General features: G+C 40.7%; 1 protein-coding gene across 1 annotated transcript in view; it reads right to left on the reverse strand.

The window, feature by feature from the left end:
• Nucleotides 1-1,630: 1,630 nt before the first annotated feature.
• Nucleotides 1,631-14,814, reverse strand: part of RPS6KC1 (ribosomal protein S6 kinase C1) — an 85,448-nt gene continuing 72,264 nt past the window's right edge. Inside the window, exons 14-16 of the mRNA XM_041413600.1 lie at nucleotides 8,120-8,202; nucleotides 7,313-7,408; nucleotides 1,631-4,241 (exon numbers count right to left, since the gene is read on the reverse strand). Coding sequence (XP_041269534.1) covers nucleotides 4,131-4,241; nucleotides 7,313-7,408; nucleotides 8,120-8,202 — 290 coding nt within the window. The 3' untranslated portion in view covers nucleotides 1,631-4,130. The remainder of the gene's footprint in view (nucleotides 4,242-7,312; nucleotides 7,409-8,119; nucleotides 8,203-14,814) is intronic.

Genomic DNA, 14,814 nt, shown 5'->3' on the forward strand with positions numbered 1-14,814 from the left:
TGCCACAGCCCTTGTCCCCGTGCAGCGCCATGGTGTGACACCCGCAGGGAGCCCAGCCCCGGAGGCACAACCACATGGAAGATCCTCCGGCACCGGGGCGGCCAAAGCCCTACATCTGGTCCTCACTAGGCTCCAAACTACCCTTTGCTGGGGGCCATGTGCCAAAGAACCACCATTAATGTATGTGGTGCCACGAACCACTGCAGAGCAGGGCCCGCAGAAGGCTGCTGGGCAGGAGCATGGCTGAGGGGAACAACAGGCCCCGGCCACGAGGGGCCTCTCCAGCAGCATCTCCCATAAACCCCTCAGGACACCACGCAGCAAACACAGCAGTCCTCAGGGAACAAGCCACTGAGGGGAGGGAATAGGCAACATTCAACTGGGCGCTGCTGCTGGCAAACCAATCCCACACAGCAAACAAACCTCTTGGGGCCTGCAAAAAGCTGTGGGGCTTTGATTTGAAAGCCATGCTCAGCAGACACACGGAGCTGAGGGCTGGCTGCCAGAGGTGCTGCAGACTGGAGGAGGACGCTGGGTGCCCAGCCACAGGATGGCACGTGCCAGGGCCCAGGAAATGGCCCCTCACACGGAGCACAGGACCAGGCAGCAGCCAAGAGCCAGAGCACTCAGCTCACAGCACAGCCCTCACAGAAAGCAAAAACCCAAAGAAACTAACAATTGTACTTTTTCATTTTATTGCTAAAATCCCTACCATAAATCTCACCACACAGGAAGTTTCTGTTTCTCCAGCTTCCTACTCAGCGTCCTTGAGAAAACAAATGATACCACACTCAAAAAAAAAAAGAAAATCCTATAGTGGTTTACTTCACACTTCCCCGTACCTTGTTATGCTGAGTGCTTCATTTAGAGAGCTGACCTCCCCAGCCTTCTTCATCCCAGTGCCCTTCGCTGCGGGGACACACCAAGGAACAGGTTAGCACTGGAGAGAGGAGCCGGGTGGATGCTCCAGAATGGGTAACCCTGCCAACTCAGCATCCCAAAGGTGCGTCCAGAGTCAGCGTGACTGTGACTGCTGTCTGCGAGGTGATTTTCACAGGAGACACGGGAGCTGTACTACAAGAACAGAAGCTGCGAATACAGCCATTCAAAGTTACATCCCTTGTATTTCAGGAGATGCAGTTTCTCCTATAAGTCTGGGCAGGGGCCCAGGGTTACCTCACAGCAATTCTACCCAGGGCAAGCCTTTGAACACTTTGTATCCCAGTTTTTCTTAGTAGGACACAAAGAATATTACAGGGTGGTTTAACAGGGTGCAAAGAATTACCTCTTTGAGATGCCCTAAGTGTGTAATCTGCTGTACCTGAACATCCAGAGGAGAATAAGAAAATCTATAGGTTTATTTTACCATGTTTTACATAGACTGTAGCTAATTCTTGTGGGGAAAAAAAAAGGCACTGTTTTGTTTTGCTGATAGCTACTAGGTGTAAGAGAAGGAAGTGGGAATGAACACTCATCCAAATGGAGGTGTGCACCATAGGGCTTTGTAACAGGCACCAAAAAGAAGGTATCTAGAGCATTTCAACTCATTAAAGCAAAGGACAAAAAGCACTGATCAGGTAAGATCAATCTTCAAGAACTAAATGTGAAGTTCAGAAAGCTAAGGTCTGAATTAGGTTTGAAAGGTTTTGTTTATTGAAGGAATACATGTAAACACCAATACAACATAATACATGTTCAAGGAAAAAAAAAAATAGAAGCAGGATTGGTTTTGTGCAATTAACTCCAGACCGTGCTTCCCTTGACAAACAATTATCTGAGTCATTGGTAATGTTACAAATACTTGTAGCATCTCAAAAGCTCATTTCTGGCAAGTCATACTGCCATTCCTTCTACTCTCCATGATCTAGATTTCCTCACTACTAACATATTTGAAAAAATATGTTGGTGTCATTAACTAAACGGAATGCTTTGCAGTGAGAGTGACTGATCATCTGGTTTCTGCCAGAACAGGGTTCTCCTGCGGCTGCTCACAGAAACCAGCCTGTGCTCCCGTGCTATCTTATCCTGACTTTGCTTACAGCCAGCACACGAGCACAACCTGAACACGACAGCATTTCAAAGTAACATGGAAAATACTTTTTTGTACAGTTATCACCAGGCAAATGCAATGGGACAGATCAGCACAGGCAGTGACATGATCTGGTGGCTGGACAAGAGAGACCCAGGGAGGGAGTCAGGTGGCCGAGGGGAGGGAGGCTTTTCTTGAGCAACGAGCCCTCTCCAAAGTCACAGCCAGGGCAGTGCTGGAAGGAAGCTCAGGATCAGCTTGGTCTCTGCATTAGAGATTTCCGACCGGCTCGGCACAGGAAGTTGTTCCTGTGGCTCACCTGAGGGAGTTCCTGTTATGAAGCCAGAGGGTGGTGGGTTGAAACGCAGCTTCTGCGAGTGATGTAATCTTGGACAGCACTGGGTAGGCAGTGATACTAGTGACCTGGTTACAACCTGCAGTGTTGTGACAGCCCCTCTGCTGGCCTGGTGATCACAAGAAAGGGAAGAAAAAAAAAAAGAAGGGAGTGGAATAATTTTAAAAGGAAAAAAAAATGTTTCCAGATTTCCTTTGTTTAAGTGAAGCATTTTCCTTTTCCACTTTATTTAAATACATTGACCTGGTGTCTAACAGATGGAGACTGTACAGATGCACTTTTGGGAGTGCCCATAAAATACACTGCTAAAATACAAATGGAAGGATACCTTTTTTTTTTAGTTGTAAATTCAATAATCGTTGCTGTCACCTCACTTTCCCAAAGGAATTTGCCCTTTGTTCTCCGGATAAAGCTGGGCAGAAGAAGAAAAGGGGGGGGGGGGGGGGGGAAAAAGGGCAAGCAAAGGGAATATTTAGGAAAAAACCCATGGATACATAATCTGTACATTGCAGTGCACAGCATTTGGATGTCAGGAACCCATACAGACATGGCTGCTTAGCAGCACTCAGCAAAATATTCTGCATGTCTTATATTCTTCTCCCATTCTCCAGACGTTTCTAGCAAACAAACAGGTCAGCTAATTGGCTCCTGCCCAAGTCTTACCCACTAGGGTTTGCTCAGAGATGTCACTTAGTCATTTGGCATGAGCAAATCCCAGGCTTCTTCCTGTTCAAGCAGCAGAGTGAGTGAAGGCTTTCTTTGATTTATTAAGACTATTAACAAACAAACAGGGGAGTTCAGAAGCTTCCTCGAGCACAAGAACACGAGCAGAAAGGTTTTTTTCCTGAAGTAGCAGCTAAAAATAGGACACTTAGAGGAAGTAAAGTTCATTAAGTGATAAAGCAGTGGCTGCAGCGATGAAAGAAGAGGTTTTCCTTTTTTATCTATATATTTATTTAGTGCTATGTGTTCTTGCTCCTTATTAGAGTGCTAAAGCAGTGTTTATCCAACTGAGGAAAAGAAGATTTCCCTTTCTGTAGTGACTTTAACACGTAGCTCATCAAATACAACAGTCAAGAGTTTTAAACAGACATTGCCAGCCAACAAAGTACAACATTTGACAGCATTATTTGCCTTTTATATGCTCTTTCCAGAATGGGAAATGATATGCTATTTTCAAGACACATTCCACAGTATTATGCAACAGCTTTCTTAATTTTTAATGGATATATTATTTTTAATGTGTCAACTTTTGCATAAAGCATTTTAGTATTTTATTTAGTATTTTCTTTAGCATATACCATTAATAAATTACTTGCTTTTTCCTTCCCTACCCCTCCCAAGAGCTGCACTTAGTATAGGGAAATGATCTATTGACACAATAAAAAAATACTTTCAACTGGCACAGTCTACAGATACTTCCATCACCGGACAAAGCACCAGGAGGACATTCCTGCCTCTGCTTATCTGGCAGTGCCAAACATGCTGCCCAGGAGTTGCCTCACAAACCTTCCTTTGATGAAAGGACTCACACACACGTAGCAACCAGCTGTGGTAAAAACAAGCCAGCACCCTGCACAACCAGTGATTCCTGTTAAAAGTGTTCACTTTTGGCTCTGTTGCTCCAGCATCCTTTAGCCATTACGTCCAAGTGGCTTGAGACATCCAAAGGAAGCGAGTCAGGGTGCTCCTGCGCCAGAGAAACTTGTCCAGTTGACCTGAGTTTGTTCAGAGGGCACATGTCTCTCATCTCTGCAGATCTGCCCATTCTATAAGGGCAAAAAATGGATGAGATTTGATGTCTTCAACACCAGCAACACCAGCACCAAGACGCTCCGCAGGATTAAACTGCAAAAGCTTGACATAAAAGAAAAAAACACATGATTCAGTGAGTAAGAACAAAAACAACTGCTTAAAAGTTCCAGAAAGGTCTAAGGTAAGGGACATCCTACTGTTTTCCTGCTCTATGAATTACTTTCAAGAGTGCAAAAGCATACTTGAAATTCCTAAAATCCAGTAAATGGAAGAAGACTCTCCTTTCCTTGAGTATCAGTCTTACAGTCTTCAGAGACTACTGATCACAGCATGCAATTCCCTGAAGCACTGCACACTGGGACTTCATTTCAAGTGTAACCTCATTTTAAAAAGAGACAGCACCAGCCAGAGCCTGTATCAGTAGAACTCTGGACGCTGCGTTTGCTTCATGTTAACCTTTGCTCACACCACTGTGTTATGGCTACATCAGGGATAGTGGTCTGTAACTTTCCGTTTCATAAATTTTGAGTTGATCCTAAAATATCAGGATAACATAGCCAGCTCTCCATTTCCTAAAAAAAAATAAAAGTTTTAAAGAGTCCTACAAATGGCCTAAAACTGCAAAGTCAAAACCCCAATGAAAGAAACAAAACAGCCTAATGGCTTCATGGAAATTTCCTGAAACTCAGCACCTCATTTGCTTTTTAGTTGTACATCACATGCTGAATTCATGTGAAAAGGAAATCACAATATTTACATCTGTTTAAAGATACCAATCCATATAAAAGGGAATGCAAAGGTAAACTCCAAAGAGACTAATAAAGACACACAAACATATTTTGCAGTTTTCAAGAAGTGTTTATACTCTATTCAATTACAGCCAGTACAAAGGCATGATCTCTTGCTTCCTTTTTCTGCAACAGCTAATAGGATAACTTCTCCCAGTTGTCACTTGGAAAAATGTGTATTCATATCTTGATGCAGTCAACATCTAAGTGAGCCTACATCCATAAACATAGCAATTTACAGATTTTAAGATGGCTCTGCTGTTTACAGTCATAGTGTCACACAGTAAAAGTAGCCTGCTGACAGTGAATGGTGCTGCTCTGATACTTCCCACAAGCCACAGATGCAGCCAGGGTATATCTGCCTTCCCTGGAAATACAGGCAGCACCAGCACAGGGAAATCACACATGGTCACTTATTTTCTGGAGTTTGTCCTTCCAGAATAACTTTAATCTCAGAAAACAAATGTAAACTGAAACAGACACCTATTGAAAAGTCACATTGCACATTTTGTTTGTAGTATAACTTGAAGGTTCCTGAAAACAAAAAAACTGAGTGCAAAATTCCTAACCAACCTTAAAAACAACTTTATTTTTCAGCAGAAATAAAGAGATCTCTGTTTTTCAGATGCTGGCTAAATGAAGATGATGTTTACATTGAAGTCACCTGGACTGGAAGCCACAGCAGGAGACAACGCCTGACACAATTTTCTGTATAGCTGAACACTGATCCGGGAGAGTTACTCTGTGATGTTTTGACCTGTTTACCCTTGGCAGTGGGGGGAAGGAAAGTAGCAATGACAAATTGCTATCCATGCCAAGAGAGCTCTCTTCCTTTTCCTGACAAGGCTTCCTCAACAATGAATGGCAGCTTCCTTGGATAGTCACACAACAAAAATGTGATTTACTGCTTCATACAGCCAAACCTCCACCAGATAAGTCACCACCCTACATCAGACAGTTTGATCTAACAGGCACTGGGGAGACTGTTCTCTGAACAGACAGGGCCTTGTAACACAACTGTGAGTGCAGAAATACATTTGCCACTTAAACCCACCAGTGGCAAAAGACACATTCTTTGGCATATGTGAAAATAAGCAATACATTAGTCTACAGCAAAAAACAATCCAGCAGGGACTGGCAGGGACTCATGGACTAGACGACTTCATTTGTCTTCTAGTCTTAATGGGAGGAATTCCCCTCATTAAATGTGATTTTGCTTTCCTTCAGCTATTTGTCTCTTATAGCATCTGTGGGTGAAGGTAAAAATTTGCTACCATCCAACTATATAAATATAGATTATATAGAAATGGGATTTTTCTTCAGTCATTTCCCTTTCCACCTTTGCCAGACATGTACTTTCACCTTCAGTGACTTCACATCACTTAGTCAAAATAGGTGGTGTCCACTTCCACTAATCATTTCACAGTAACAGCACAGAAATCAATCTGTCACTGGGTCTTCTCACTCACAGAATTTTCAAAATCTGTTTCCTTTGATTTTTTCAAGAAATACTTTGACCACTCTGCTCTGTTCAAAACTTCATCTAAGTCATGCCATTATTTATGCACCTGCTAGCAAGATCCTCTTCAAAGCTGAATACCACAACTCTCATATATTGCCTCTTCTTCTCAAGTGGAACAGGTCAGATCTAGGCACCACTTCCAAAGTTATGTCAAAATTAACTAGAAGGAAAACTGCATTAACTGAATTTCAACAGCCTGTACTATATGTTCAGTTATGACTACCTAAAGCTAAGAGTAAACTAAAACCATCAAACAGTACTATTCCCATTAATTTTAAAATGGTGTATCAGCCTGGAAGCTTGTCTATATTTTACAATTTTGCCTTTTGTCCAACCTACCCACTTTGTCTTCTGACTACAAAAGTAATTGGATTCACCATTTAAAGTACTTTTCTTAAAAAATGGCATCCAGAAGGTTTCCTGGAGGCAAGCTACACACTTTCAACCACAGCAAGGTCATAACTTCCAATCAGTGTGCTACAGGTTTCATAGCACTTTGAGCTATTTTGCTGAATTGGCATCAGCATTTTTTACTTTAGTTCACTACAAATGTTTCCATGAACATTTAGGGCAGAATTCCTAAAATGTTCATGCATCACCAGCAGGTGTTTCCAAAGCATATGCCAAACTTGTTCTTTGAAGAAATGGCAAAGCATTCCAGTTTTCTACAGACCCAGCCGGCAGCAGAAGTCAAAGTTTGCAAATGCAACAAGACAACTGGGCAAAATTCATCAGTACTGACAAAAGGGCTATCCATGTTCCTACCAGCAGCTTTGTGGTTTTACCTTAACTTCACCAGAACAAGTCAGGTAGGTAAGTATTTGTCCCATCCACACATGCACATAGAGAAAGCCCTCACCTACCTGCTGAATCAGTGATCTGGCCTCCTTTGATACATGGTCTGGTATATTCAAAGAAGTATGAGTGTTTATTCCTGATGGATGGCACTCAACCAGAGACTGGAGGAGAAAAGGAAAAAGGGAAAAAATAAATCAAAGTAGGAAGGCATATTTATTAATTTCAAAACTGCAGTGTTGGATTATCTCCTATAATCCATGCAAATTTAACACACAAAGCCAAAATTCAGTGCTTCCTAGTATGAAGTACTGGTTCTGGGAGGAATGTCTACAGGTGCTGATGAGCTCCCTGAGATAGAGCTTTAGAACATTTACATCATAAAGCTTCTGTTCTACTGCTCAAATTTGAAGAGCCTGCGAATTTGGTGGACTTTGCTTTCTTTGTGCAGACCATCAACCAATCGCCAGTTTGATTTGGCCAAGCACTCTTTGTCTCAAAATACTGAATTAATGTGTAACAATATATGGCTTCTACACAGTCTCAGGAAATAATACTGGAAGTATTAGGGCAAAAGTTTTGTAAATGTACAGGTGGAATGTTAGAGAACTTGAATTTCACTGTAGCTAAGAGAGCAGCATAGTTTTGATTATTTTTTCAGTCCTTAGTTTGGTACAGCTCTATTAAGTTGTTCTGCTGAAGGCTGAGCATGTTTTGTTTCTCTGGTCCCATGCAGACTAAGCAAATTGAGAGTGCTCAGATTGGCAAAGCCCATCAGAGAAATACAATCACGGGAATCACACCTGGGCACACCACTGCTAAGAAACTACTGGCCAATAAGTCACTTTTATCAAGTCACTTGCCCTCAGCCCTACCTTCCCAGTGAGGAGTTCAAAAAGAATGGCACCCAGGCTCCACCAGTCACAGGCTTCTGTCTCTTCTAGGATAGCACCAACCTCTAAACATGAGACATTTCAATTAATATTAAAAAGGTCAGTTACACCTTCAAAATTAACATATATTTACAAGGTGACTGTTTAATGCTGACAGAACATATACTAAATACCACAGAGCTTTCATTATGCCTGCAATTTAGTTAGCCCTTTAGCCACCTACAGACTGCATTGTTCAAGAACAGCAACACCATACATTTCATGCATAATTTGTCTTTTCCATGCATACATAGGCACTTTCGAGACTCGTAGGCATTACAGTTATGATTTTTCTATTCTGGACAAAACTGGACAATGACAGACAGTAAAGCAAAGCAGATTTAGAGAATTTATCCTGGCCAGAAGAGCTGGACAGATCAGAGTGGCCTAAAACATCCAGAAGAGCAGCACAAGGGAGGGTGCAGTAGTCTACTGCATGCCTTAGTTTTGCCTTTGAGGGTAGCATTTGTCTCATGCCTAACCAACACTCTTTAGTGGGATCCCCATGGGAGGCTTTTCACAATGGTCTTATAGAGGTATATCAAATCTGCTTCAAACAACATAACCACAGCCAGTAACTGTGTATTGCTACAGCCCAGCCCAAACTGTACACTGGTATGAAAAGTCGTTTTCCCTAGCATCCAACCCAACACTGCTACTGCTGCACAGGCACAAGGGACAGCAGGGAGGGAACCAGTCCCTGGTCATACACACACACCTATTCAGTAGCATGATGCATGCAGAAAACCTGGCCTTCACTGACTCAGGCTTTAAACTACAAAAATTATTAAATGCAAACACACCACGCTGTCTCCCCTAAAACAGGCAGAAAACCAGATTGCAATGAAGATGAAATCTTCATTTTGACTGTCAAAAAATGCAGAAGCTGCACTAAAATAGCTTTGGTGGCAAAAGCCACACCAGCTCCCCAGCAGAGGACAACAATTAGCATACAGTCACATAGCTGTTGCTGTGAAAAGCAGTGCAGCACGGCTAAAAAAATCCTGCTCATCATTTTATGGAGCTTAGCATGAGTATGGCCAAGGAGAGCTCCAGATGAGTCCCAGGCCAGGGTCAGGGAAAGGGAGGCATCACCCCACAGCTCCCCAGAGACAGGGAAGCACAGCCACGCTGAGCTCAGGGATGTGCAGCTGCCACACAAGCTGGAAGAGGCTCAGCACCTCCCAGAACTAAGCTCAGGCTGCTGTTGCAAGAGCAACAAGGAAGGATGGCTCAGGCATTGTTTCTTGAGGTAGCACATATGTAACACTGAAAAGTACCACACGTAATGGCCTTGGAACGAACAATACATCACTATAAGGGTGCCACACAGCGGAATTTATTCCACTCCTTACAGATTAATGCTCCTATCAGCACCAAAAAACTTTTACAAAGATGTAACAGCAATTACATGAGGAACTGTATCAAGACAATTACATGCATTTTTAAAATGTTTTAAGATCCCGTGCGAGCACTCGGATGAAGCTGCAGTTACAGTAAATTGAGAGAATTTGTGTAAAAATCAAAACGTATTCTTGCTATTTAATTTTAAAGTCCTTCAGAAAGGCCAACCTTCTAGGTAACTATCCTTTAAAAAAAAGAAAAAAAAAGAAAAACAACCCCAAAGTTGTGCCTTTCCACATAAACCAGCTGGTGAAAGGTATTCACAGCAATTCTCAGTGAAACCTACTAAATCGAAATGCCTTCTCAGTTCAAGGGAGCTTTCTTCCCAAGAAGTGAAGATTTTTATTTTTAAATTAAATGACAAACTTACTACAGAATAAGGACAACAAAGCCAAGAATTAATAAGATTGACTACTACATTCTCAGTTCCACTAACTATCCCATATTGACACACCTTAAATTTTAGAATAATGCCACAGAAGGAAATAATTCATTTTCCCCCAAAGGCACTTAGTGGGAATGGGTCTCATGAGTTACAGCCCAACTGAAATTAAATGTGAAAAAAATACATCATTCAGAGGACAGGGAAAAGAAATTCTACAAAAGAAATTTACTCAGTTTCGGTGTTATTTCTCTTTATGCTGGCAATCAGTGATGCTGATCCAATTCTCTAAAGAATGAAAGTCACAGTGCCTCCTTTCACAGTACTGTTCATTACAGGAAGAAGCACTGATGAAGAAAATGGAGATATATAGAGTAAGAGTCAAAAAGCAAACCAGAGTCCACTTCCTCAAAACCCAAGCTCATATTTTCAACTGGAAGAACACTTTCAATATATGCCAAGCCAAAACAAATGTCACTGCAGTTCTCTGACAAGAGTAGCACTGAACTGTTCCATCCACTTTTGGCCACGACCAAAATTACATGAGTGGAATAAATTAAGAACAGGCAAGTAACATAGATTTCTCCTAGGGCTGAAGGGCTCTGTCAGGGTTCTCATGCACAAGCAGAAGCTGCATAACAAGTCACCTGAACCAACACAGAACACAAAATGGAAAACTCAGCTGAGGGCAACACCTGAGTCCTCTTCTTTACAAAAACTAAATTTTAGCTCAAATTTTTTCCTATTATGCAATGTCTGCCTTCCAGCTGCTTTCCCTAGGTTCCAAAGTTGCTTTATTTCAGGTTAAAATAAATGTTTTCCTTAAAAACAAAAGAAAATTTAAAAGACACTGTGTACATTACAAATAAACATATGTTGTTTACATTTCCTTCCTTCGAACACGTCTCATGACTTCTGATGCAATACTGATCATAATAAGGCCAGGATACCACATAAATATTACTGCATTTTATCTTGACTAAACATCATGGGAAAATTTAGAAACTGTAGATTATGAAGTGCTTTTGAGGGACACAGAGTAGCTGGCTAATATAATATACCACACAGGGCATATGCTTTTTTTAAAGCTTCAATATTGCAATAAATCTGAACTACAGTATCTGCCTTTACTAAGAAAACATTTTCATCTCAATCCATCAGCAAAGTAATTTAGACAATAAATGGTGGCGACACATAAGCTTGAGTGAATAACATGGGGATATTTGTGCCAAATCTCTCCTTCATGAACCTTGAAATCAAGGACCTTACCCAGATTTGTACAAAAATAAACATGTGTACACATGTACACAGTGTTGGTGCTTCTAGGACTGGCAGAACAACATTTGCAGAAAAAAAAACATTCCTATCATCCTCAAATAGAAAATCAGAGAAATAAGAAAGTAGGGTGAAAAAAAGTCAATAGCTCTTCCAACTTTACTGCAATTTCATTAAAGAGAGAGCTTTCCTCTTTCTCCCTTCCCAAAGTATGGCCATGACATCCAGCACCACGAAGCACAAGTCAACAGCAATGCTGAATTCCTGCACAGAGCAATTCCAACAGCAGCCACTGGGATAACTGAAGGAAGGAGATTTGTAAAATGCTATCAGGTTTAGACAGAGACAGATGGTGCAGGTAAACACCTTCACTACCCTGCACTGTCCTCCTTCCAGAGCAGCTGGTCTTAACTGATAGGTCATTTCTTTATGGTTTCCATACTTATCTCAATATTTGCATTATACACAGCAATATCTTACTTCCTCTTAAGGGAGACATAGCTGACAACATTTTGTATTTTAAACAGAAATGCCAGTTCCAAGGAAAAAGCAGAACTTCCCCTCTCCTGAACACACATTCTCAATAAAGTTATCAATGGCAAACTGAGGCTTATTTTCTCATTCTTTACACAGGGTAATATATACCCTTCTTGCTGAAGGATTTCAAAGGCTTTTACTACCACATCTGCCACATTTTCTTCCAAACACAGTTTCCTCCAGGGCTGACAATAATGCCTCATGACCAGCACATGCAAACAGTAGTTAACATGGAAGAAGCCAGGCTTACAGGAGGCCTTAGACATTCACTGTGCAACTCAGGCCAGAGGGCTCGTGAATCACCAAGAACAAAAACTTTATCAATAATTCTGTAGGACAAACAGTAATATATATATATATATATAGCATCTCCAGTCAGCTCACAGGAAACCTGGCTCTAGGTGGATGTAGTGCATCCCCAGACACCCAGGAGTCACGAAAGGCTTTTCCCTTACCCCACACTGCAAGCAGAAACAGCATACTCTCAAGTATAATTTCTGCACTGATAAGAAAATAAGGAGACATCTGAACTACCATCAGGTATCTGAAACTGTTCATGAGGAATTGGACTTATTCAACATCCTGAAAAGAAATACAATGTTTTCCCCTCCTGTGGTCCTTAAGATAAACACTGCAGGAAAAAACATTAGAGACTCTGGAAATTCTATTTACCGTACACTGACTTAATTTTAAAAGATTACTGTTTTATCATCTTTTGATATCTATATATGTAAAGAAACATGTGCAGAGAATAAACTAAACTAACTCCAACCTAATTCACTCTCAACAGACGCAGTCAGTCAAGATACTGTAAGATACAGTCACTAAATAAAACATCCCACAAGCAATCTGGCCATAATGCTTTGCCTAAAATGCTTCAGAAATTTATAAAGCACAGTATTGAACCATCTACATTTAAGTATAAGAAGTTTATCATGGTCTTTAAACAATAAAGTAGTGAGGCAAGTCCAATGAACATTTGCAAAGATCAAATGGAGTATGAAAACAAAAAGCTTCATCTCAAAGTTATTCAAAAACATATGAGCATTTATGTTCCTCTTTGGCAAAAAAAAAATTAAAAAATTAAAAAAAAAAAAATAGAGGGAACCGTGCTCTTTCTTTCTTTTAGCAGCCCAAGATGGAATCAAAACTTCCTCTGAAATAATTGTGTGACGAAAGAGACAGTTTTATTACTGTTCTGTTATCAAAACAAAGCAAACATTAATTAACCTCATAGCTAGCTCAGTTTATTTTCACAAGACATCTTGTATGCTCTCTTCAAGGTTTAGTACCATCTGTAATATTAATACTACTAATAAGAATAGACATAAATAAACACAGTTAAAGTACAGTTTCTTCTGGAGTTAACAACTGGCTTTTATGACAGCCAGACTAAAACATCAGACTTTTACAAATCAACAGCTTGGGTACATCTTACTGCTTATTCTAGTTACAGAGTCTAAGAAAAACCGTAAGACCATGTACTTCACCTGAAACACGTTGCGTACCTGCAACAAGCCTGAGATCAGATTTTTTTCAGAAAGTATCTGACACTCTCCCCAAACCTATGCTTTCAGTTATCAACTCCAAGTTCATGACATTTTGCTATTCAGGGAGCAGTCAGTTGTCACTGGTTTCCGTGGGACGCCCTGGGGTCTCTAGAGAGCTGTCCCACTCCAAATGGTTGCTGTAAAACTGTTACACCCAGCCTCACAGGAATCAGTACTTTTTCTGCACATCCAGACCTTATTCACACCAGCCACATATTTTTCATGTTTGTGTTTGATCCTGTTTCTTATTGCCAGGGCTTTTCAAATCAAGCTAGCCCATCCTTCTGCTTTTGATGCCCAAAGCTCCTTCGCCTATCCAGATTTTTTTCTTTTCTTTTTCAGATAATCCTGAGACATTAATGTCACAAAAAATCTAGGACAGAGTCAGAGGTAAAAAGCAGGAAGTCCAGTCTTACCACTATAACCATGAGACCAGCCCACCCCTCGACACATCTCAGGGTCAATGGCACTTTAATCTACCACAGTTATTTTGCTTCTTAAACAATCTATACAAGTTAAATTACTATAATACAGAATAGCAGATTTAATGAGTGCCTGCAAACTCCTACTGAAAAACACATACACAAATAATATGCAGGTTTTTCTGCATCAAATGTCTATTTGGTAAACAGAGGCAAATAATTTTTCTCTTATTCAGTAAACAAAAATTATAGCATGCAGGCTAATAATATCAATCAGCAATTTTTATTTTCATGCCATATATTTTAGGTGACCAGCTGCACTTTGCATCTGTATTTTCAATTGTTTAAGAGCAAAAGTGACATCTTTATTTGGGAGTACAAAAATCAGGTTGCACATTGAAACAGTTCTGTCTTTTTTTTTTTTTTTTAACAAAATCCTTTACACACAATGCCTTCTTTTTGCTTAGGTTTTGCACTGTGCACAAGTAACAGCAGGTTACATAAAACCAAATTTACCATATATTTATGTGTAGGCTTCTGTGAATGCTAGTTTGTGTAAATAAGACTTGATTATAGCACACAGCTTATGAAAGCATCAGAATAATATGATGCACTACTGATGGCCAGTTTCCTACTTACATTTTCTAGGAAGCTAAGCTCCCTTTGGCTTTAGGATCTCAAGCAGCAAATCTCCAGTTTTAGTAAACACAGTCTGGTGAAAACTTGTTTAAAGAAGAAAGAAAAAAGACTCTAAAGGCAGCCTAGTTCTGAAACCTTGTCCTCCAAAAACACTATAGGGATGCAATAGAAAGCATCCCCGCTTCTGGAACAAGAACTCAGGGAGTGTAAATAAAACATCTCATTCACACTTCATATTTACACAAGATGTCAGACCAGCAAGCTGCTTCTACAACATGACACTTCACAGGTTAGACTGAAAAAGTACCTTAAAATTTCTCTTTATGAAAAAATCCTCAACTTAAATCTGCTTTACCCAAAGAAAGCCTTGTCTAGGCAACGGCTGCAGACAATTCTGTCTTTCTCACAGGTATTAACCATACTCAGAAC

Source organism: Onychostruthus taczanowskii, unplaced genomic scaffold (genome assembly GCF_017590055.1).
Source record: "Onychostruthus taczanowskii isolate IOZ18803 unplaced genomic scaffold, ASM1759005v1 scaffold42, whole genome shotgun sequence".
Lineage (NCBI taxonomy): Eukaryota > Metazoa > Chordata > Aves > Passeriformes > Passeridae > Onychostruthus > Onychostruthus taczanowskii.